General features: G+C 39.2%; 1 protein-coding gene across 1 annotated transcript in view; it reads right to left on the reverse strand.

The window, feature by feature from the left end:
- The window catches only part of Rpn5 (regulatory particle non-ATPase 5), a 63165-nt gene that overhangs the window by 18009 nt on the left and 18803 nt on the right, over positions 1-26353 (reverse strand). The window contains exons 2-4 of the mRNA XM_067100675.1: positions 25048-25184; positions 18256-18480; positions 5731-5890 (exon numbers count right to left, since the gene is read on the reverse strand). Of these exons, the coding sequence (XP_066956776.1) occupies positions 5731-5890; positions 18256-18480; positions 25048-25184 (522 nt within the window). The remainder of the gene's footprint in view (positions 1-5730; positions 5891-18255; positions 18481-25047; positions 25185-26353) is intronic.

The raw sequence follows: 26353 nt of genomic DNA on the forward strand, positions 1-26353 counted from the left end.
GAAGAGTACCTGTCCTGGATGACTTAACATGTCCACCAAACATACAGTCAACGAGGAACCAACTGAGGCATATGGACAATATTCCTCTCCACTGTCCAGAGGCTAAAGTCCTGGTGATGTCTACCAAGGTTTCCGAATTCATGCCCCCTGCCTTCTAATACGACCTAGAGAAGGCACACTCGAGTAGACAGAAATTACTTAAACCCTTCTGAATAGTCAACAACTCCTTGCCATTAATGAGAAGACTCGCTTCTACTGGAGACCACACCCTTGAAGCAACTGGTTCCTGATAACCACACCCTTATCCTCATCTGAGGCAACTGAATACAGTGAGAGGTCTGGGTTCAGGGACTCTGGGGACTTCCCTGTGAGATGCAATATTATGGACAACAAACTACGAAGGGAAAGGATCCGTTCTTAGCTCCAAGGCTACGCCTCATGGTCTGGTTAAGTCTCTCTCCATGCCACTGCAACTGAAGAGGTAACATCTAAAGTCGAGCACTCGGACCTAACTTCTCCAGAGAAGAAAAGTGGCCTAAGTGATATAACCAGCATTAAGGGACATGCTCCCTGAAGAGAAGAATTCTCTCATGAGTACAGAATCAATCACCATGCCAAGGTAGATCACTCTTTGTGTAGGTTCCAGAGATGACTTGTGCCAAATCCAGTACAGGCCCTCTTGCCCTCAGGCCAACCCCCTGGATTTCACAAAGATAATCCAGTTGTCCAAGTACAGAAGTAACTTTACTCCTAATAAGTAAAACATTCAAGAAAGAGGACAGCACCCTGGTGAAAACTTGGGGCATGGAACTCAGCCAGAAATGAAGAGCTCAACACTGATATGTCCTTCCCTGAAGACAAAGAGTATGCACTTCCTGAAAGTTGGTGAACAGGGACACTAGAGTACGCATCATTCATGTACACTGTAAACATCCATGTCCTTCCTAAATGGCAGTTAAAGATTGTAGAGGTTGACTCCTTGGAAAAAAAGGGAAACAGTTGTCCACATAGGTTGAGCCCGTATATGTCTAGGACTGTCCTCTGACCTCACATTGCCTGGCACTAGGAATAGCCTCTGTAAAAAGGCGCAAAGTATCTGGCACTCCTCTACTGATGCCTTCTCTATGGAGAAAAGACTTCCTGACTAGCACGTCTCTTCTCCAAGTTGCTCTGTAAGACTGAAAGGTTAGAAGCTGGTTGAAGAGGCAGTGAATTCCTGAAAGGAATGCAAAAACCTTCCAAAAGAACTTCCTTTACCGGAGCATCTACAACCATGTATTCCCATACTAGAATGAAGTGGCCCAACCTGCACCCACCAGCATGTGAGGGCTCGATGAGCTAATCAGACTTAGGAATCTTGATATTAGTGGAGGAAATACACATCCCCCCTTTGGCAGAATGAAATCTGGATCCTTGCTGCCAAAAGGACACTTCTTCCCTCCTGAGCCCGGAAGGAAGACCGAGGGAAAGAGGTAGAATTGCCCAAAGTGCATTAATAGTAAGAGGACGAGGAGGAGACTTTTCTTTGGTGGCCTGGGACAGGTGGAGAAAAGATACTATTCGGTCTTCTGTGTCTCCTTCTCTGTCCCTGCAGCTATAGAAACAGATAGCGTGTTGTCTATTACTTCCCAAAAGGATGAGCTGTGACATGACCCAGTTCACCTATCGCATCCAAAAAAGCCTTGTTAAGGAAACAAACCCTCAGGGCTTGTCATAGGATTCCTGGCCCAAGGAGGAAGTCCACCAAACTCCTTCAAATACAGTTAACATTGTCCAGCACAATTCACTATAGGGTATAGCTTCGATGGCATTAGCCATATTTAATACATATTCTCGGCCCTTAAATCGAGAAATGCGGCTTAACTTGAAAAACATGGACCATAACAGCTGGATCAGGAAAAGAAGGGGAAAAAATCCCCTGCTTGATACATAGTCTTCCTAGCAGACAGCAAGGGAGACAAGAGATTGGACTTTCAAAAAGGAGATTCTCTTTGGCTAAACATTTGCCACCGAGTCAAGTCTCCCCAAGTACAAAAACTAATAGCTTAAAGGAAGGACTGCAGAATCTGTCTAAGCACACCTGAACAAAATCCTTAAAACTGAGGAGATAGATTAAATGCTCCTTTTCCTGAATAGGAGGAAAAGGAGAATGCTGTCAAGAAGATCAAGGCCAATAAGAGTCCTCTTCCTCAGGGACCAAAGTAGTCCCAGAACCAGATGATCTCACAAGACCAGGTGCTAAAGTTCTCATAATCCATTTGGCAGACACTTGAAAGTCAAAAGCTCACTCACTTAGTGGACTCGCTGAAACCTCATGTGGACTCACTGACACCTCAGACTTGCTAACACCTGTGCGAACTCACTAATGCCTGTGCGGACTCGCTAACACCCTTGCGAACTCGCTACCACCCGTGCAAACTCGCTGAAACCCGTGTGGACTTGCTGACACCTGTGAGGACTCGCTGCCAGCCATGCAGACTCGCTGACAACTGTGCAGTCTTGAAGACAACCACGCGGACTTGCAGACAACCATGCAGACTTGCTGCCAGCCATGCGGACTCAACAACCAGTGGACTTGCAGACAACCATGTGGACTCACTGACGCCTCATGTTGAATCAATAATGACTTGCGTGGCCTCAACGACACCTCATGCAGACCGAACACATATGTGGAACTGTACATGGACTCGATGCCCCATGGAAACTAACAGGTTAATGGGCGAAAACAAATATCTTTCATGCTTAGCCTAAGCTTGAAAAAGTCCATAAAAACCTTGGCACAGACATAACAGTAGCCTTGTCAAAAACAAAACTTGGACCATTGGTGATAAAAGGGGAGAGGTGGCATAAACGCTTACTCCTGATAGCCTAACTACAAACTCAGGGCTGCTAGCAACAGCTGCAGGCACAATGGCAACACTCACTACAGATCACGATTGGTTATCTGGCTCGGACAAATCGCTAAAATAACCATGGGACAACAGAGTCAAACACAAGAACTAGACCTATTGAAGACATAGACGATCTAACTCTGTCTCATGGAGGACCAAAAGCAAAGGCACGAGACAGAGGGCACAGTCCTTGAACATCTTGGGATTTTAGTCCTTGTCTGGAAAGCCCAAGACTACCAGGCCTGTCAGCACAGATGCCGAGGTGACAGGCAAGGCTACACCCATGGAGTGGCCAAAGGAATGAGGGGATACTGTCCCTGCCAATACACTGGACACATTCAATGCAGAAAGGCTCAAGTTGTTACACAAAATTCAATTCTAGATTTAACCGAGTCAATTTCTCATTGCATTAACCCACAAGGTGCTGCACGTCATGAGGATCGACGCTTTATACATTGCGCTAGAATGACGACAGTATCGACGCTTTATTTTCAAATATTGCAGTAATTTAGTCCCTCCCTTTAGCTCTGTTTGAGTGATGTCAACAGTCTCACCAGCCATTCAGCTCACTCTTGAACATAAATGATGCCAGATTTCTCTTAATCACAGGTATAAAAATAGCAAAATTGTAAACCTTCCATCAACCAGGGAGGGGGGACCAGGGAGGCTTCTGTATACCTAAAGTTGAGCAACGGTCGAAGATTTTTATAAATCTTTATTTTGTGAATTTTGGAGATAATGACTTTTGATGATGATGCTTATTCATTTTCATCAAATAGTGATATCAAGATAGATAATTACAATGACAATGATGATAGTAATATTGCTCGTAAAGTTAGTATGCATAAGACAGTTAACATAAACACACATATACACCCATTCAACCAATTAATAACTGTTGTATTTTTTTTTTTTACTTTTATAGGTGTTTTTCGAATAGCTAAGGAGTAATACTGTCAGGAAAAAATTTTAAATTATCTCAGAAAATACTGCATGAAGCATTCCAAAACTAAAAAGTGGTTTTTAAAAAATGTTTTCTTTCCAAAAAATATTTTCAAACATAAGTTTCTAAATGGTTTATTTTTTATTATTAATCTGCTGCAAAAGTCAATTACAACCATGTATAACATTAGGTGATGAGTTAAAAATGAGCATCTCATGGGTTAACTCTAACCTACTACCCTCAGCTGACATTTGGGTGTAGAAGGATCTACATCCACTAGAGAAGAAACTATAGACTTACCTCTATCTTCTTGACCAGGTGTTAATTCTAAAAAAAACCTAGATTCAAGGCTGTTCTGTTTACTCTCTTCTAAGTCTACCCTTCTCTTCTAATTTGCCAATTTATCATCATCTCTCTCTTCCAAAGATCAATCCTTACAATGATCACAAAGGTTGTCTGAATCATAACTCACCTCTCGATGATCCACGTACAGTTTGTGCATACACACGTCAATTAACCAAATCTGGTGTTGCAACCACTTACCTTACAAAATCTAACAGATTTCGATAAAGATGACTGAGAAGAATCCGTACTGCCAAATACAGGCAGTCCTCGGTTATCAGCGGGGGGTTCCCTTCTGGGAGCGTGATGATAAGCGAAAATCGCCACTAACCGAAAATCGGCAATTTCTGGGGCTTATCAGCGCCGATTTTCGGTTATCTGCGGAAATTGGCGATTTTCGGCGCCAAAAATTGCCGATTGTCGTTGCTAGACAAGCCCTGTAAAACCGGGTCGCCATTAACCGAGCCTGCTGTTAACCGGGGACTGCCTGTACAGACCAAAATCCAGACAAGCCATTCGTTAACCAAGAAAGCAAACCCAAATTTTAGACCACTTATCTAAACAGCTGGCCGAACAGAGAAGAATCACAACCAAACCATTCACTGTCTTACCCCCCCCCCCCCTTCAAAAGGTGGGGGTACTTATTGGCAGCGTTCGTTAACGATCATGTCAATTTTAACACTTGTCGAACCTGCGCCAAGTAGCTGCAGATAAAACTAATGATAGAGGGTAAGTTTCACCTCAGAAACAACACATCAACTTATCTATACTCTAACTTCTCTACTTAAACATGATACATTTTATGGCAATTCTCTTAAACTGAATAATAGGTGTATAGTTTAAATTAAGCTAGAAACTAAGAAGATCAATATTAACCTTACACTATTTTGAAAATGCTTCAGTATAGGCTAATCTATAGGTTCTTTGTTATTTAAAAAGGGCCCAACCCTCAGCACATCTAACAGTTCATGGGGTACTGTAATAAATACATTACTTGTCTGTCAATGGAAAGGAAATCAATTGTAATTCTTATAGTATCAAATAAATTCATAAATTACTTACAAAAGAAATTAATATTCAGAGCATCATTCCTGACTATATAATACTGTTGTTAATTTTAGTCATATTACAATACAGTAAAATTATTCAGCTTCAAAATGAGATCAAACCCTACATTATATTTTATATTTAAAAAATTCAAGTTACAATAAGTAAAACCAATTGTCTATAAGCTCAAGAACAGTAAGCTAATAGTGTGTGTTTTACCACAGACAAGTTTTGGACACTCCAAAGAATCTCAAATGGCTGTTAAGCACTATCTAGTAAACCTACTTTACACTAACAGTGCGCATACCAACACACACTTTAGGCAGCACCTTACTACTGGGGCTATCTTTTTAAAATGCACACACTACAAAGTCTAAAAACATCAAGGGTAATTTGGAAATTAATTGAACACATTTAATTACTGCAATTTCATCTTTAAATGATGAAACTGCAGTAGTTAAATGACTATTTAAATAACTACTTGTGAAAATACAATATACTACTTACATGTTCGACAACTCTGTTCTTTAATTTAGTCCAACGGCTGTTTCCCTCCTCATTATTAGGGAATACAGTAGTAGCACTGGATCTCAACTCAGTTTCATAAACCTCGCATAACCTTGACCATTTAATAAGTTCAGCAGTCACAAACAATTGCAGTAAGTCCCTGTGAGATAATGCACATCTTCAGTACTTTGCCATACTCATAAAAAGGTGAAAATGTATATTGTAAACAAGGCTATATGACTATTTCAAAATGCAACAAACTACTGCCTCTATCTTTCTCAATTACATAGCTACATTCATAAAAATGCATGCTTTATCATGTACCAGTTTCTTATCATCATTATTGTATTAAATATTCATAATCTTACTGGTTTTGTTTTTTGCATAAGGGTATTTATTTGCAAAAGCCTGCTTTAAAAGTTGAAGGCTTTTGGGGGGTTGTTACATCTGAATACAAGAAACATGCCTTTGATGTACTATACAAGACATACAGTAAAACCAAAAACTAGCTGTTACTATGGTTAGGTCCAATACTGTTTCACTACAAAACCCAACCAATCAGAATTAGCTCAAATTTCTAAGCTCAAGTCTTTTGTCTTCCAAGCAGAAGAATGGCAGTCTATTCACACAGCACTTAGAACTTCCAATGAGAATCAATCACCTCTATTGTTCTAGACTCTGTGGAGCCATTTACAGTTTTCTGCTGAATTTCTCCAAATTTTGTTTGATTACTTGTCAATTTTCACTTATTACTTACATTTTTTCCCTTTTTCCTTCTAAATCTTTTTTAGCTCTTTTCCACATTTTGCTTATTAATTATATGACAGCCAATACCCAGTCAAAGAAGATCATACTGTTCAGAACTGACAGGCCCCCAGTGCACATGACTAGACCTGTTTCTGATGTTCACTCCTCCCAGGAATGCCTTTGTGCAAAATTTTCCACTGTGCTGTCATTATTTTCATCATTCACTTAATTGTTTTTTTAATCTGTCATTAGGATTAACTTTCCTACTTTTGATTGTGTGATTAACTACATTGTTTTGATTTTTCAGTAAGCAGCTGCAAGCTGCTGTTCACCTGCTGTCCCTCTGGTTTACTATGAGCTTTTCCTTTATTTTACTTGAATCCATCTTTGTTCATACAAAGACATGAACCATAAATAGGCTTATTCTGTGAAAATGGCTCCTGACTGCACCAACTTCATATATCTTGAAAGATGAAGACCTCAGTGCATATGCCTATTCCATGCTCTAGCATCCCAAAGGCATTAATCATTCCTCTATGGTACTTCACTCTAAAGACTTGCACTGTGTTGCACTCCCACTTGCTCAATAATCCTGATATCTTTTGAAATGTTTTCTGTAGTGATATGTGAATATTATCAACTTATTTTTATATGTTTACCTGTACTCACAACCTTTAGTTACAATGAATACCTTAATCATGGTGTTCATAAGTTTCATAATTTTTTTGTTACAAGAGCTTCCATTTACCATTACTAAAATCATGGGCTCTAGGAGCACACTTAAATCTAAAATAATCATATTTTGATGCTACAACAGAATTCATCAATACAGAAAATATTTAGAATATTTAGAATAAAAAAATAGAAATTTTAACAATCATGAAAAATGCAGAAAAAAGTATGTAAATTATAAAATGCACACTGAGAATTCTTGACAGGATAAGAGGATCTGGTGCCAATTGTGAATGTGAAAGGTCTCTGTTAAACAACAACTTTTGAAAAATTGGCAAACAAGAGGCCATCTGTTGATGGTCCAGTCACAACTGCTAATGTTAGGAAACAGAAACCTATCACCACAAACCCCTCTGCCTAAGAGAGATAAACCTCTGGCAGAGGCAGACATCCACACCAGAGAACAGCATTCTAATAAAGGAAGAACAAATGACTCAAACAGGCTGCACTGTTGTTATCACTGATATATATAATCAATGCAACCTTTCTGAGGTATTTTGTCCTTCCTTTACTAGAATACTGTACTCTGGTGGTGATGTCTGCTTCTACCAGAGATTTATATCTTTTAGATAAACTGGTTCGTGGTGGTAGGTTTCAGTTTCCTAACGTTAACAGTTATGACTTGGACCATCAACGGATGGTCTCGTCAATTTTTCATAAATTACATCTCAGCAGATCTTTTGTATTCAAAATCGATCCCTGATCCTCTTTTCATACGGAGAGCAACCAATTTGCTGAACAGCAGCACCAATATTCAATGAATGTGCCTTACTGTCGAACTTCAGTTCCGGAGGTCATTTACTCCCCATACCGTTGGTCTGTGGAACAGTCTCCCTGAGGATGGTGTGCAACTGGAACCTCTAAAGTTCATTCACCGATGCAATGCATTATTACCCTAAAACAATTGTCCTTGTATTTTACTTACATTTTTATCTTTTTTATTTATTTATAGAATTTTTTTTTCTTATAACTGATCTCTCCTTTCTGTATTTCATTCTGTTGTTACACTCAAATGAACAACATATTCTCTGGAAGCTTGAATTTCAAGTCAGTGGCACCTATGGGTTTGTTCCATATGAATAGGATTCATCACCTGAATATTATTATTAATAACAATAATAATTGCATAGTTAAAGCTTCAGGCTCATTTTGCAGAATCCTATCCACCTGAAGGAAAAAATGGGGTGAAAACCAGTATGAGAGCTACTAATCAATAGTGTTTTTGTTTTACTGGAGTTCAACCTCAAACTCCATCGGTTGCCGTTCACTACTCCACTCCATGTTATGAGTGAGTCTACAGGCAGCATCATTTCTTGTAAGTGGAGACTTTATTGCACCTACAAGTGCTGCATCACCTGCATACTGAACAATCTTGTTTTCATGGCCAACAACCATACCACTCACATACAATAAAAATAACAGAACACTACCCTGTGGAATTCCAGATACAACGGGTCTTGGTTCGCTTAAGATCCCATCAACAGCAACTCACTGCTGCCTACCGTAAGGGAATCTAGAACTAAACCTAAAACATATTTACCCACTCCAAGATTTTGAAGTTTATAAATAAGTGCCCTATGATTTACTAAATCGAAAGCAGCACTACAATCTATTTGAATTACTCTACACTCAAAACCCTTATTCAAACCCTTTTGCAAATGGTGTGCCAGTTTTAAAAGACCATCACAGATACCTAACTGCTTCCTATATGTATATTGACTATCAGCCAACAACCTACTGGAGGGAAGCAAACTCCCTGACCTACAGCTGAGGGTATTCATCTCCCCAAAAACATTACAAGCTAATTGAGATCAAGGTAACCTGACCAATGAATGCCCCTCAGAAGCATTGCCTGGAGCTCTATAGAAAAAACCCTGGACACATGAAAAGTTGAAGTTATCTCCCCGAGACTATTATGCTCACAATTACAAAATAACACTGCTCCAGCTTGGCCTGCAGGGGTTCCAGAGGACAACAGCCCTTAAGTACTTTTGGATCTCCACAGGCACAAGCTACCTTCTCTCCTGGGGAAGAAGCCACACCAGACTTCTGCTCCTTCCCTTGCTCTCGATCCTGTCCAGCACCAGAAAACCCTCTCACTGGAGGAGGCAGATGAGATCCAACAGGTTCATGGTCTGTATGAAATTCAGACCTTGATCTTCAAGCCCCTCTGCTCTTATACTCATTTGCAACTGAGTACAAGGACATTGGAGAAAAGAGAGATTTTGCACCTACTGTCCTGCATGTCTCACACCTGCACAGAGGGCAACAAGAGCAGAAGGGATCAAAGATCTCTCCCTCAAGTGAAAGTGCTCAGACTGCACAAACCCTAGAGAGTATTAGGGCTGAACAAAAGTGGTGTTGGTTCCTCCCCAAATACCCCCAATGGTGAACAGGAAGAAAACTAGTCCCGTTGCTTGGCTGTGCGTAATCAAGAGACCAAGCATATGAAGCAGGGTAAAGAGGTTGCACATGCTGTGTGTGTGCAACTTGCACCTGGTTTACAGACTTGGGTATGGGGGTAGCATGGGGGATGTGCAGAACTGCAGAACCATCCCAAAGTATGCCCAGTAGCAAATGCTGGGATGGCAAGGGGGCAGGCTTCACCAGATGGGCATGTGTGGCAGCAAAAGTGAGCCGAGATATAAAGATCACCTTGTGGTGAACTGGCACCTCTGCTTTCCTGCCAAGAAGAGGAGAATGTGGAAGAAGTCCTCTAAAACTACTTAAGCGAGGCTGTGGACCTCCCCTACTTCTTCCTCATGTGCAAAAGAAGTCTAAGAATGAGGAGAAGGAAGATGTGCTTGAAGAAGATGACAATGATGAGGAACATGATGAAGATGCGGAAGAATGGCGAGGATGCTTCTTCCTTCTCCCCCTGAGACCTCTTACTTGCTGTTAGTACCACCTGAATGATCAAGGCTGGTGCAGGAAAGTCACAACACCTACAGGGCTGGCTACTGGAAACATTGGTGTCACTGGAGGCTCACCTGCAACAGACAATGCAGCCACAGGAACTACAGAAACAGCAGTAGGCACATCAGCAACTGGTTCTTCCCTCCCCTTCCCTGCCAGGGCGTCAAGGAAGGAAGGAAGCAAGTGATGGACTACCTGAAATTTAAAGAATAACCAAGATTTTCGCATAGGTGAAAGGAAAATATCTCCTTACTGGCTTCCCAGTCCTCATGCAAGGGATGAACAGGTTTGTATAACTCTGACCCCCCTGGGAGAGGAAGACCTAAGAGTAGGTGTGAGAGGACTGGCAACTGGTGGCAAAAAGGAGCTGGAAGGATTTGGCAGTGTCACCGGGGGGGGAACGTTACCCTCTAAAAGAAACCTTCCTCCACCTCTGACCATACTTCTTCTAGGTCCACCAACAGAGGAGATGTGGACCGATCACAAAGACTCTCATGACTCCCACACTGGCATTGGTCATGTTTTTTCCATTTGAGAGAAAAACAGAAAAGGACACAGTCAAACCAAAGTAAAGGCACACAAAAATCAGAAAGAGAAAGATGGTAGCAAGCTACTCATCCACATCCTAATTCCACAGAGCACTCAAAAAGAAAAAATCCAGACATGTTCCTCTCAAGATGGTAGCCAAACAAAAAGTTAAGTGACATGAGTGAGGCAAGTGAGGGGTACCCCTCCTCTCATCCGCCCATCTCGACCAGTTAAGTACCTTGTTACCTAGATTCAAAGGCTGTTCCACTTTGCACTGAAGGATGCTAACATGAAAAGCAATGGTTGTGTCCTTCCAGGAACAAAAGGGTAAACCACAACCAATATTACTGAAACTGAGAGTAATGTTAATTCACTAGAGACAAGGATGAATTAATGACTCAAAAAGATGTTACTGAAAATTGCATCTAAATTTCTAGGGAATGAGATAGCAGATGTTTGCCACACACCTGCAACACAAAGTAACCAGGTTTCACCTCTAAGGCACTCACAGGACCATGTGCATACTCAGGACCATGTGCATACTCAGAAAAAAGGACTTCTTTTCATCATAACCTGAGTTCTCACCTCCAAGCCCCTCATTCTTGCTGCCTCTCTTCTAGTCAACACACAAAGATGATGATTGGTTCTCATTTGAGGTTCCAATGGACATTCAAGACTGCAAATGTTGCCTAACTAAAACTGACAGGTTTATAAGAAAAAACTAGCTTGGTACAGGTATTTCCCCATTTACGATAGGGTTAGGTTACAAAAGCCCATCGTTTCTTGAAAAAAACATAAAATGAAATTAGCCTAGCCTACACTAGGGTATACAGTACAATCTATACATAAACAGTAGCCTAGCCTACACTATACCCACAGCCTACCATGGTTTTGTGACCATCAATATATTTTTATACATCAACTTCCTTATCAGTTCTTACCATATTGTATTACCTAAACAAGATAAAAATGTGTAGGCTATGTGTGAACTATAGACTAGGCTAGCCCAGGTGTTACACTCATAGTATCCATTTGCAAAAGTCAAATGGTAGGCTATTACTGCTGTATATAAGATAAAGGTAATAGTAATGAAACTGTTATTTTACTTACAGAATCCATTTACAGTAATATATGCCTCGAACTTACGCGAGCTTAGGTTCCAGTCACTAAAAATGCTAATACATAAAGTAAATATTTATTTCTAGAGTTTGAACCATAAATATGACTGTCATGCTCCCAAAGCACTTTACTTTCATTTAAAAGTTAGCTTAATACCGTACTGTAATTCATATTTCATTACAGTATCAAAAAAGAGAGAGAGAGAGAGAGAGAGAGAGAGAGAGAGAGAGAGAGAGAGAGAGAGAGAGAGAGAGAGAGAGAGAGAGAGAGAGAGAGAGAGAGAGAGAGAGATATTTCTATGGCAATGTTATTCATGTATTGTGTACATCATAATTCTTTATGCTCTTCATGCAAGTTTTAATTTCTCATGTTGGAAACAGAGAGAGAGAGAGAGAGAGAGAGAGAGAGAGAGAGAGAGAGAGAGAGAGAGAGAGAGAGAGAGAGAGAGAATTTTTCAGTATCCTTCCGTAGTAGCATTTTATTTGACCATCAGTGAGCAACATTTTCTCCCCTTCGCGGTCAATATGTCAGGATAATTGACAGTTAGGTTACACCCCCTCGCTCTAATGCACAGAGAAAAGACTGGGAATCCATATTATTCCTTTAAAATCTTGAATAATTTACTACAGAAATGCAAAAAGTTGTAATTATAGCATGGAAAATATGAAAAAATTAATAACAAAGCAATGGCACATTTCTCTATAAAACTTTAGTATACAAAAATACACATACGTTACATATGCATAAAAAATCTCTCTTATCTCAATGAGAGAGAGAGAGAGAGAGAGAGAGAGAGAGAGAGAGAGAGAGAGAGAGAGAGAGAGAGAGAGAGAGAGAGAGAGAGAGAGAGAGTTTACATCAACAGCTGTTTTGTGATTCTGATTGATTTTACTGTATTTTAATGTAAAGTATGCTAGTTTACTTTTGTATCATACAGTATTTATGTACAAAAATAAAAATATGACATTCTTTAATTAATTTGTATTTTTCATAGCTAAAAAACCTGGGGTCTTAACTTACGGATTACTCTTCTGATGCCAGGTGGAAACCGGGAAAAATACCAAACAAGGAATTGGTGGCAAAGAGGTAGGCTGATACGCCTAGGTGGCAACCGTCAAGTTCCTTCACACATGCATCGAAGGAATGATGCCTCAGTGTCTTCCATCCCAGGAAACTTGATTGAGGGGTGGCTAGAGGTGGGCCGTTTAAGTTAAGATCACAGGTTTGTTTGCTTTGAAAAATACAATTGATTAAAAACTTTGTCATTTGTTCATATGTGGAACAAACCTGGGTCTTAACTTATGGATAAACTCACTTTTGGAGGAGGAAAGAAAGTCTGGAACTGACTGGAGGTTCAGCACACCTGGTAACCCTTCCTGGCTTATAGAAGCCTATGGAAGGGAACAAAAGCTTCTGACATAATAAATAAGTGATTATTTAACAGTCAGACTTCTGGGACTCCATACAATGTGACGAGACAATGTAGGAGGAAGTTAAAGAACTATATATGTAGATAACAAACTTTCGTAGCTACCAATAGTTTGCTATCAATCCTCTCTCCCCTTGCTAGAGAGAGGAGGGACTTGCTTTTGCCAAAGTTTTTTATTGTGTAGGAATAAATAAAACTTAAACAAAAAGGCCACAGTCTCACCTCTATCAGACCCGATCCAGCACAAGATGGAATGATTCTTTGCCCATCTGGTAGAGAAGAAAAGAAAAGAAAAGAAAAGAAATAGGAGACCAGCCATCCCATTCATTCTCACTTTCATACCATCATCTTGGCTAAGATACAAACTTTCCCGCTAAGGGCACAGGATGAGTTAGACAACCTGCTGAGCAGCCACCACCGGACCAAGGAAGAAGTGTCCAAGGACCTGAAGGTGATCTGACGAAGCCATGTGCCAGCCTTCAAAATCCTTTGAACAGACAAGTTCTTTCTAAATGCCAAAGAAGGGCCTAGCCCCCAAACATCATATGCTCTTGCATACACTGTGTTAGCATTGGAACATGAAGTTGAACCACAGGCTTGTCTGATAGTCTCATGCATCCAAAAGGAGACCATATTCTTGGACACTTCTTTCTTGTTCCAGCCAGTGCTGAGGAAAAGTCTTCAGCACCAGGGTTGGAGATGGCAAGTCCTTTTCAAGTAGCAGCATAGTGCTCTTACAGGGCAAAGGAGCAATTCGTCTGGATCATTATCAACATAGTCATTAAGAGACGGAATTGAGAGGGAATCAAATGTCATCATGATAAGAGGGGCTTTGGGTCTTAGGCACGAATTCCGGGACAAATTCAAAGGCTATGGACATCCAACCCATTGTATGCTTGACATTATACAATAGGCCATGGAGTTTGCAGACTCACTTCAAAGAGGCCAGGGCCAGCAGGAAAACCGTCTTGAGGGTCAGTTTCCTATCTGATGCACAAAGCAGAAGCTCAAACGAGGCATGGGTGAGGCTGCTCAGTACCAAAGCCAGGTCCCAACTGGGTGGTCTAAGCTCTTTTGGAGGATAAGACTGCTCAAAGCTCTTGAGAAGCATTGAGATCTCTCATGAAGAAGAAAGATTGACATCGTTCATACATAAAACTGCACTCAAGGCAACTCTGTAGCCCTTGATGGAAGACATGGAAAATGGTTTCTCTCTGTGGAGAAAAACAAGGAAGTCTGCTACCTGCTGAACAGAAGTTCCAATTGGAGAGCGACCCCGCTGATGACACCATCCACAGTACTGTAAATGGCCCACTTGCACTGGCACACGGCTGAGGAAGATCTTCTGAGATAGCCAGACATCTCTGATGCTGCTCTGAAAGAAAAGCCTCTCACTTGCAGGAGATACTGGATAGTCTCCAGCTGTGAAGAGATAAGGACTCTACTGAGTGGTGGAAACTCTGGAAATGGGGTTGACACAAAAGGTTGTGCCATGGCAGAATCTCTCTCGGAGGTTCTGACAGCAGGGTTAGGGGATTGGGGAACCATTCTGCATGGGGCTACATGGGAGCAACTAGGGTCATTCTGAGGTTCTTAGAGGCCATTACCCTGTTCAGAACTTGACAGATTAGGCAAAATGAAGAGAAGGCATAGGCCTCCAGATTGTCACAGGAGTGTTGCAGGGCATCCACTGCCACTGCAAATGGATCTGGAACCAAGGAACAGAAGACCTCTAGTTTCCTCTTGAACCCCGTTGAGAACAGGTCTATTGAGGGTCTTTCCCACAGATGAAAGAGCCTGTTTGCAATGTCCTGGTGCAGAGACCACTGCCTCTATGACCTGACTCTGGCTCAGAATGTCCGCCACTACGTTCCTCCTGCCCGGGATATACCGGCAGAGAGATACACTGAATAATCTATCGCACACCAATGAAGGAGCACTGTCAGGGAGCGTAGATGGCGTGACACCAGCCACCCCCCTCCCCACCCCGCTTCTTGTTTACATAGGCCACCACTGTGGTGCTGTATGACATGAGCACCACAGAGTGCCCCATCACCCTCCCATGAAATTGCTGAGGAGATAGGAAGGCAGCCTTTAAGCTCCAGAACACTGATGTGAAGCTGCCGCTCTTGTGGAGTTCATACTCCTGATGTTACAAGACCTTCCAAATGTGCTCCCCAACCCACACACGAAGCACCTGAGAACAGGAGGATCTTTGGAGGAGGAGAATGAAGAGGAACCCCTATAGCCAAGTTCCTATCATCCAACCATCATGACAGGTCCTCTCTTACTTCCTGCGACAGCAGAACTAGAAAATGAGGGGGATCCCTTGTAATGGACCAAAACTCTCTCAGCCTCCACTGCAGAGACCGAAGATACAGACGACCGTGAGGGACCAACTTCTCTAGGGAGGTTAACAGACCCAGCATCACTTGCCACTGACGAGCTGGCTGGGACTGCTCCAAGAGGAAGGACTGAGCTACAGCTCTGAACTTTCCCATCCTCTGATCTGACAGGAAAACCCTTGACGAGACTGTGTCTATGGCCATGGCCAGGTAAAGAATCTTCTGACTGGGGACGAGATGTGACTTCTCCAAATTGACCATGATGCCCAAGTTGCGACAAAACTGAAGAAGATGGTCCCTGTCTTGGATTAACTTTTCTCGAGACCCTGCCAAGACCAGCCAGTCATCGAGGTATCCTTGACGTCAGAAACACATATGTCAGGAGGGAGACGCACGGCCGTGGTCCGAAGAAGACAAAGATATGATAGGTCTGAGGCGCTTCCTACTAGGGGAAGAGACAAAGTCTCTAATTCACCACCACTTGACAGAAACAAGGGAATACGAAGAAGGAGACAGCGTTTCATTTGCACAACGCTCCCATGTCGCTTGCGAATTCGATCAACCACTGCCTGAACCAAGGAGTCGGAAGGAGGGGCGGAGGCTGGGGCAGGAGCACACGGTGGGACGAGCGGAGCAGTCAGCTGGGAAGTTGAAACAGCTGATGAACTGCGCACGGGAGGGGAAAGCCACTGGGACGGGGACTGACAAGGCAGCTGACCCAGGCCCATGTGAATTCAAGTAGTGGAGCAACAGGCCATCCAAGGTTGGTAACCTGATAGGCCTAGAGAAGCCGAGAGACCAGCCATCTTCTGCGCATTGGAATCTGAATGGGTAGAACAGGATGGAGGCGCATCTGCTCGTGAGGGGGAAGATGTACTACCCCCCCACAAAGCAGAGGTAGCATTAGTAGGGAAGTCTGACCCCTCTCCCAAAACTTCCATAGGCAAAGCTATAGAAGAATGGGAAGGGGTAAAATCTTCCAAAGACGTAGCAACTGGAGGATATGGCAAAGAGGAGGCAGAACAAGAATCAGCATGTGATGCACCCATCAAAGGAGGGAACCCCTTCCAAGATGGAGCCTCTGATTTCCTCTTATACTGCCTCTTCTTGACAAAATTATTATTATTATTAAAGTGAGTTCAGCAGACCCATTGGGCTGACTTTCAGCTCTCATAGGGGCTGGCCCGAAGGATTGATTAAAATACTAGGTCTGGCCTGAAGTCAAGCGCTAGGACCCACAGATCATCAATAATAAGATGAATGAATTAAAATGAAATTAAAAACTGCACATAGGCACATGCTCTCATACAATAAATACATTTACTCAGACTTCCCTTACATACATACTAAAACTGGTATATTAAAATTCAGAATATAAATTAAAACAAAATTTAAAAATTTTCTTTTGCAAAATTCAAATGTTTAAAAGGATTTTCATATTTTTATTATTTACTTATTTTTATATTTTGTTAATTAAATTACAGTTCTTCAAGAACATCAAAATTGGAATGATTGAAAATGAAGATTTTTATAAAATTTCTTTCACTGACCTATTTCCAAAGTAGACATTCGTTGTCATTCTCACTTTGACATTCACAACACGCCTGCTGAATGTCCAAAGTATGACCAACAACGAATGTCTACTTTTGGAAATAAGTCAGTGAAAGAAATTTTGTCAGAATCTTTCACTTTTCAATCATTCCAGTTTTAAGAACGACACTCAGGGCATGGACAATGATATTACAATCATTAGCTCTCATCAGCTACACGTAGAATGGGGATCAGTTCAGCTGATGTCAAAAAACGGGAGCAAGGGTAGCCATCAGTGCCAGAGCGTATCCTCTGACGCTTGGAAGGCCTGGCAGAAACTGGAGGCTGGGATGATTCTTGAGGATGCATTACCACACAGGTACACAGCACATGAAAACACAGAATCTCCCCAAAAGAGTAAGCAAACACAAGTATAAAGTAAGCAAAAACACCAGCTTCGGAGAGACAAGCGAAAGCACGTCTTCCTACAAGGGCAGTAAGGAAGAAACTGAGGTGTCATTCCCTCGATGCATGCGCTTAGGAACTTGATGGTTGCCACCTTATCCTATCAGCCTACCTAGTTGCCACCAATTCCTTGTTTGTTATTTTTACCGGTTACTGGTGTAAGTGTGTGATACTGTATTAAGCTTTAATATAAACATGCCTCAGTTCATTTTCTCTCCCTCTCTCTCTTTCTCAGTACTGTATATACATATCCTTTTATTAAATATGAATTACTTTATTGTAAACAAAACTCCAAGAAGTTCATAATGCCATCATATGCTGCTGCCTATGCCCATCGCGCACAAAATTTAAAATATTTTCAATATTGTCGTATCGGTATTGCTTCGTAACTTCGGAACAATCGGAACTGCTAACCCTATCGCACACTCAATTTATCGTAAAATGAACCATCATAAATGGGGATGTACCTGTACAATTAAAAACTCTCTTTAAAGAATGAATACCAAATACATAAGGTCTAACAAGGCTTTAACTGATTTACAAAATGTTACAAAGTACAGTAATTGTAACGTTTGTGGCTTGATATACTTCACCCTATATGCCAAAAGTCATTTTGAGCTTAAAATTTTAAAACATCCAAGAATGTTAACCAAAGAATATTATCAATTTGACACTACCTGGTAATATCTGGAATCTACAAGAATAATAACTTACTTGTACAGAGGAATTTCTTCTAAAGTTTTATCATCTTTGATTCGATGAAGCAGGTCACTTTGTTCATTATCATAAGGAGCCAGAATAATATACAAGACCACATGTTTAAGTATCCTCTTCTTTTCCTCTTCGTTATCTTGTACGCTCTTAGAATCATAAATGGCTCTATAATGACGACAAATACTCAAGAATGACCCCTCATGACTGTCCAGTTCTATCATTAAGCTGAAATTGATATGAGAAAGATAATAAATGACAAGACACTTAAACTATGAGAAATGTCAAAACAGAGGTTATGAGCAACAATAAAATAAAACTGACCACTTCAACCTATGAAAGCTGAAAAGAAGTTTTTTCTACCAAATTAACATAATGTCTTTACCCGTTATTATAGTTTTAGTAGTCTTATTGAACTACTTTAAAATAAATAATAAATACTTGTTCTCACTAAACAGAATGTATACCTCCAAACTAATTCAAGCCAAACCTTCTAGTATACTTGAAAATACAAAGTGTTACTGGGTAAAATTAAGAAATCTCAGTTATCTGGAATACAATCAGTGCAATGTATAAACAGGGAGCACCATGAAGTGGTACCGTTGGCTTCAAGAATATCTGTACACCTCAAGGCAAGCTAGAGAGACAATTGGCGACACCACAATGTAGCAGGCAATATCCCTGTGTTCAGCAAACAAGCTGCTGGAATGGCTGCCTATGAAAAGAATTGCGAATGTGACAAGAAAGCACATTTATCAAATGACACACCAAATCATGTAACAATACATTAGAGTCTCAGATGCTCCCATAGCCTCCCATGGTGAGCTGAAATTCATGCAGCTAACTATACATATACTGTATATATAAAATTCAACCAACATATTCTTCAATGTCTTTAGGAGATTAGAAATCATTCAGATAATGAACTTAAGCTAATAAGATAAACATGAAAACTTTTAAGCTAGGCTATAGTCTGTTCAATACTTTATGAGATCACTAGGGTATGACCAGGTAGAAAAAGCAATGCAGCCACATATATGTAGCCATTTAAATCTTTCCTTTAACATTAATCCTTTGTTAATCATTTTGCCTGAGACATGTCATTTATTGTAGTTTCTGCTTTGGCTTTCCATACCGTCCTATCACAATGGGAGTTTGAGCACAAGTTCTTTAACAAGATAGTTTAAGATTAAGCCATCAAACCAATGCTGACCTAAATAACCTACACCAATCACCTTGTGCAAACTGAGGTTTCACATCACAAATAAAAAATTATGCTGCATCTGTTGTGAAAAACATTAGGTTTCCAATGAAAGTATCTAAAGTCAAAAGTGTTTTTAATGTCAGTTTTAAACTCATGGCTATATACTTGAAAACTTTCCCTTGAGTAAGCTCTTCTATGGCCATACTTTGTCAACAGAGAAATTCCTTATTCACCTCACCCTAGTGATCTTACAGTATTTGACACACTAGAGTATATAGCATTCAAAAATTTACATTCTGCACTCAATAATAATTCACCATGAAATGAAAATGATAGAAGTGTATATTAAAATATTCTGGAAAAAATGCTAATCTTATCCATTAATTAGTTTTAAATTTTTGTACTGATAGCATGAGATTGTACAATGACACAAACAAATATTTAAAGGCTACCCAAATGAAATCCACATGATCTCAAGGGGAATCAAAATTCATTGTACCCAAGCACTTTGCAACCCTAATCTCCAATCTTAATCTTCACCTTTTTAGATTCTGATGATTATAGTTCTCATCCATTTGTCAACCTCTAAGATTCTGACACTGACTATACATAATCGTCACTGAAAGATATTTTCTTGATGAATTTGCCATAAATTGTAAACAAGCATCATAACAATACTTGAATATAGTTGTTGTATTCAAGAAAAGTATACATTCTGATTTCAGATGAATTTGTTCAAAAAGTGACAAACTGTTATTCTACAGTACTTGGTGAACTTACGCCTTTTAAGTATATTTTACACTTTTTTAATGTGCTTTATGGTATCAGGCATGGCTAAAAGAGTAATGAATTTCATATCATTGGAAAGACAAAATATCTATACAGAAATTGGATACTTCTTTTCTCCGATTTAACATGAATTTATTTTCATAAGTAACACAAATTTTTTTTATTAAGGCTAACTTTTATTCTTGATATCGTTATTTTTTCATTTTTGGCATTTTCAAGTATATCATGATAAATTTCAACTCTTTAGCTTATAACGACACCACATTCATTAACACAAAATGAAGTATAATGTTACACAGAGCAATCAAAGAAAATTACTACTAAGCAATTTCACTCGGTCAGTGAAGGGTGAGTGTTCCTGCACAGACAGACCCTGAACCCCCAAAATTCCTAAAGGGGTTAATTTGCAAATCAATCTACACCAACTTACAATGCAGAAAAAATAAAAATAAAAATAATTCTATGATATTCATTTATATCTCCTTGCCAGTCTAGAGCAATGGTAAAGATGCTGGATTACTAAAGGAGAAACATTCTGACTAACAGAAAATTTGGACTTTTAAAGAGAGGATATTTTGGTAACTTCTGCATCATTATTACATACCCAACAACATATTTCATAAGGCTTCTTCATGTAGATGTAAAAGTTATAGCATCCTGAGATACATCAGTATACAAATGTACAAACAAACTACCCAAAACACATGAAATTAGAAAAAATTATTTGAGAATAATATATAAGTTAATAAACCTTCCATGAAACTTCAATACTGTACTTCACTTAAAAAAGCCTTTTCCCACCTGTGTGCTTTACACACTTTTATACAGAACAACTTACACTTTCCACAAACAATCACACTGGGTAATGGCAAAAAAAAAAAAAGTTGAATTTTAGATTGCTGCATGGCTTGATACTAATTTTGTCATGAAGCTCAACATGACCACTGATTCACACTTCTAGACTCATATGGCTCAACAACAGAATATTAAGTGATTACTTGAATGAACATATTTTTCGTACATACCAATTAATCACATACAGTCCACAATGAGACCATGAATGAATGCTGTATAAGGATATGTTTATTATGAACATCTGTTCTTAACTGAGGTGACAACTGGAGCAAAATACAGTTAAAAATGGACATCAAAGTGAGACGAAAATAAGAGAAATAAACAAAAATTAGAAGACAGCAAAGTAATGCAGCTAGAAGCAAAGTGAACACAGCAAAGACCCTATAGTAACATCTCTCTTTACAAGTATTACAAGTACATTTTGCCATCTGAAACAACTAAATCAATGCGAGAGTACAATACATTGAACATTCAGTGCACAACAGAGTAAAATGCTCTTATTTTATCACTCGTCCCAATTTATTCCAATGGTAAACATTTGGCAAGGTGAGATGAGTGCACATGCCAGGTATATTCAAGTACTCCATGAAAACTTAACCCACCTTCTGGTCTTAAGGGTATCAGGGGGCTCTACAGTGGCAGTTTATGACCACATAGGCTTAACTTTCACATATTCTCATAGCTTACTGTCTGAGCTACTGCCAGACATAAAATAAGGCCAAAATGAAGCATCATAAGGAAAAACCAATTTTGAAAATGTAGAATGCTGAAATTCTACAATCATTTTCTTTTTCATTATCTTTTATCTAATTTACTATACATTTTTCCTACAGGTACAGAGTTGGACTTCAAGAAGAACTGAAAGTCTTCAAACTTCAGTAACACTGAGATACTGAGTGCATTGTTGTGAAAAGTAAAAAACTGCATTTTTCTCAAAACGTTAATTTTATGCATGCAAATTCCTAAAAACCCATTTACTGTATTTATGAATGGAATTAAGCAGTTTAATTAGTGATTACATGGGAATACAATGGATAATTCACTTCTTTAGCTATACAATACAGGCGGTCCCCTGTTAACAGCAATCCGGTTTTACAGTGCTTGTCTAGCGATGAAAATCGGCAATTTTTGGTGCCAAAACTCGCCGATTCCCGCTTACAGGCAGTCCTCGGTTATCGGCGGGGGTTCATCACGCCCTCAGAACAGAACCCCGCCGATAAATATATTAAACAAAATTTTTTGGCATTTTTTCTGTTTATGTATTTTATTTCTAATAAAATAACACCCCAGCCCTCCACATCCTTAAAGAATTCCAGGGCTACAAGCATTAATTACTTCCTTGGCTGCAATCCCTCTTATGTTCAAGTAGCACTTGTGGTATAGTTTTATAATAAATATTGTTTTCTTCTTTCTTTCTTCTTGGCATTAACTCTTTTGGTGCTTCTATTACATAGAATAAAAAGCAGCATTTTCATGGAATATTTTTCCATGTCTGTAGATTTTTCATGGAAACTAAAATGTTTACATTTACAATAAAAAATAGACATCTGTACAATCCGACCTCTTAAAACCAGCACCCTTGGGACCAGGCCATAGCCCATAGCGGGATCACAGAAAATCCTGGACGACAGAAATCACCCCTAAAAAACCCCTATGTAAACAAGTCTTGCCAGCTCATTCCCCAGATACATGGTGCTGTGTTATCAAAAGTAGAACAAAGCTCATGAATAATCACGGTCATTCGTTAGGTTTAGTTCCTTAGCAAAATTCTGGCCAGCTTCATAAGCATCTCTCCAGAAATGCTTACACCTTTGCTTCGTTAGAGCTTAAACCTCTTTATAAGAACACTGTCAAATTCTGACCTCCTTGCACCCTTCATTGTTTTTCAGCACCAAACTTTTCTGTCTTTCATTTTCAGCACAATCCTAAAAATCTGCTGCTTTTGGTGTGTGTGTGTGTGTGTGTGTGTGTGTGTGTGTGTGTGTGTGTGTGCATGTGTGTGTGTCACAGAGAGACAGAGAGAGAGACAGAGAGAGAGAGACTGAAACTACTAGCACCCGGTTAGGATGTTACACTGACAGATATCCACTTGCAAAAGTCAAATAATAGTTGTATTAAGAATAATGATAATTTTAGTAAAACTGTTGCTTTACGTACTGTATGCAATTATATTTCGTGCATTACTGTCATATTATTATCATATTACAATTTGTGAACAAAGTATTCAGGCGCCATTTGCATTCTGATAATATTTACATTCTTAAAATCATCAGCTGATTGCATTTTACCAACCTCATCACACCCATTAGTTGCTAAATGAAACGCATTTCAGAGATTCGTTTTTTTTTCGTAAATTATCAAAGCTGGGTTTAAAAATGCAACTTCCTTTATCTATAAATGCAGTAAGTTAAATAAAGTAAAGGTGTGATTTCGCCAGTATCAGATGTTGCTTCTGCCTCTTCCAAAACGTTTTGTGGCCAGTACATATTCGTTTCTTCAGCCACAGCTACAACTGTAATTTACTGGCATACTTTCATAACACTTTCCTCTCCATTATATGAAGGTTAATAAAATTTATTTTATTTTCATTTATGGAAGTCACCATTGAAAATGACCAAATTTTTAACAAGTCGACAACTAAGGCAACCCAGTGTTAGTTACACTAACTGACATCAGCAAACAGTTGTTTCTTGATTCGATTGTTTATGTCAGTACTTGCTGTTGTTTATGCCAGTGCCTTACATGCAGCAGTAAGTGTTTGTTAATTATACAGTATAGTAATGAATTCTTAGACAAGTCACAAGGTTTGTAAGCCTGATTTAATGTATGAATATTCACATTTAACCTAATGAAGTTTTGCTTCTTGGTCTATTTTTAAGTTAAAAGCTAACTCAGATGTAATAGCCTATGTATTACCAGTGGTATCTGACAAAACTGAGACAGGAAAGAAAGCCCAACCTAGTGTAATACATTGAAAATACATATTGTACTATACACGATGTATATGATGAAATCGTGTTTACATGAAATTTTAATGCTCTCATGAATCTCATGATACACGAGTTCGGATGATACACAAGCATACACAGAAACTATCGTTCTTTTTATGCTGTAAATTTTTTAGTTACACAGAACATTTTCACTGGAAATAAACTATGCTTGCATATTTATGGAGCAAGCTTCAGTTTGGAAATCCGAAAAATTTCAAAAACTGAAACGTGTGGTGTCGCCTCGTAGCCACTCGAGAACTAATGGCAGTTGATTCAAAGTTGTCCCAGTTAATGTGAGTTACTGGACCCCGAAATGCCAGATTTAAGAGGCCAGACCGTACTACATATTAAAGCTATTTTCTCCAACTGTGTATACAACTGCTAATAAAGACATAATGCTACACAAAAAGCATTAAAGTTCTTTATTTGTCTTTGGTTATTTTACTGCTTCAATTTTACTTATTTGGTGTGTTAGAAAGTAAACAAAATTCAATTTAGTAAATTCTTACTTAACTTTTCAATGATATTCAAAATGTGACATTTTATTACTGACAAGACCAGGCTACCATAATCAGAATCTCCAAATTACAGATTTGCTGTAAATAGGTTTTTCTGCCAGACCTGTGGCCTCAAACTTTCTTTATAACTAAATATAATTAGTTTGATGACCAGGTACATCAAGTTTTTTCTTGAAAATTCATTAATGAAGTGTAAGTGATTTCAAGTTCTTCCAGCTAGTAAAAATTTCCAGTAATTTTCCACTTACTACAGATACAGTACAGTATTTCAATAAACAGTTTCCAACAAAGCTCAGTGCCTGATTTAGCAACAAACCAAACTTGGAGCAGTCCAACTTTCCAGTTTTTCAATGTAAACAGTATAATAAACAGTGGTTAAGCATTTTAAACAAAAAATGAGCTTGATTCCCATCTTACTGCAATTCTTAACTCAACCTACTTGTAAAACTTGAGTTTCAGATCATCCACAGATTCTGAACTGAAGAACTTAGTACTGATCTTCTTGGATATAATTTGTGTTCTTACAAAGTCCTTCTTCAATAAGCAAAGCCTCATCTGTTCCAATATCATTTCCACCTGTGCAAAAAATAAAATACGTCAATTTGACAGAATCACAAAACACAAATCTTATATCTAATGAAGTAATGTTAAAAGTGTAAAATAAAGTTATGATCATGTCTTTCTTCAAAATTGGCACCCTGCCATATATTCAAGAAATTTTGGTGGCCTTGTTATATCACTATATTTCTGCCTTATTACTTGTTGACATATTCCATTTCCCAAAATAGTACCAATCAAAGCATTACTTTGTTATGGTCATGAAGCTCTAATTTTTGGGGAGTGGGTGGCAGTAAATAAAAAGCAAGTTTAAAGCATTTTACATCAGTTTCCTCTTTGAAGAAAAAAAATATATGAAAATATGTTGCCCATAATTCTAGAATTACGGCACAGCAACTACATAAATGTAATTCATTTGAAAAGTGCAAGTCTACAAAGAAAATTTAAGCTGAACAACATTTTTGCATTATTTAATGGTGTTTGAAGTCTACATATATGTGTATTTCTCATGATTCAGAAATGTTTTGTTACTCTCTTTGTGTCCGCCCTACAGATGATGCCTGGTTCACCCAAGGGTGGCCAAACACGTTTCCCAATGCCTGTGAAGGCCAGTCTTGCAGGATTACTCAGAGAGTAATTTTCTCTGACTGACAAAAGCCTTGCTTCCATCTTAGACATCTTAGACAGAGAACTTCTCGGATAGGTTTGTTGTTTCCATCGTCAAAGGAGTCATGACTGGTGCTGTTAGGACATCTCCCACAGTAGTAAGGAAATAGTTTGCTTGACTGCTGAATGGCAGAGAACCCTCTGATCTGTAGATCAGACTGTTAACCTGGTCCAAAGCACACTAAGCAAACCCCAACCATAGCAATCGTAATGACTGCCTTGCCTCTTAACTGAACTCCAAAGAAAGATCCATTGACAATAAGGTTCAACAATGGGGCTATGGTTACTTCCTCATAATCATTTAGCTCACAAAGAGCCTAACATGAGATTCACACCCGATGTCCCGTGTTTTTCAGGAATAAAATTTTACCAACGTACCTGACAAAGATGACACTTTGTCACAGGGTATCTTACATCCCTACCTAATTTTTGACTGTATTCTGTATTATGAAAGTTGCATAATTCTGGTAATTATAAGAGTAACACCGACTTCTTGTAACGAAGATATAATGACATAATTT

The sequence above is a fragment of the Macrobrachium rosenbergii genome, chromosome 56 (assembly GCF_040412425.1).
Source record: "Macrobrachium rosenbergii isolate ZJJX-2024 chromosome 56, ASM4041242v1, whole genome shotgun sequence".
NCBI classification, from domain to species: Eukaryota; Metazoa; Arthropoda; class Malacostraca; order Decapoda; family Palaemonidae; genus Macrobrachium; species Macrobrachium rosenbergii.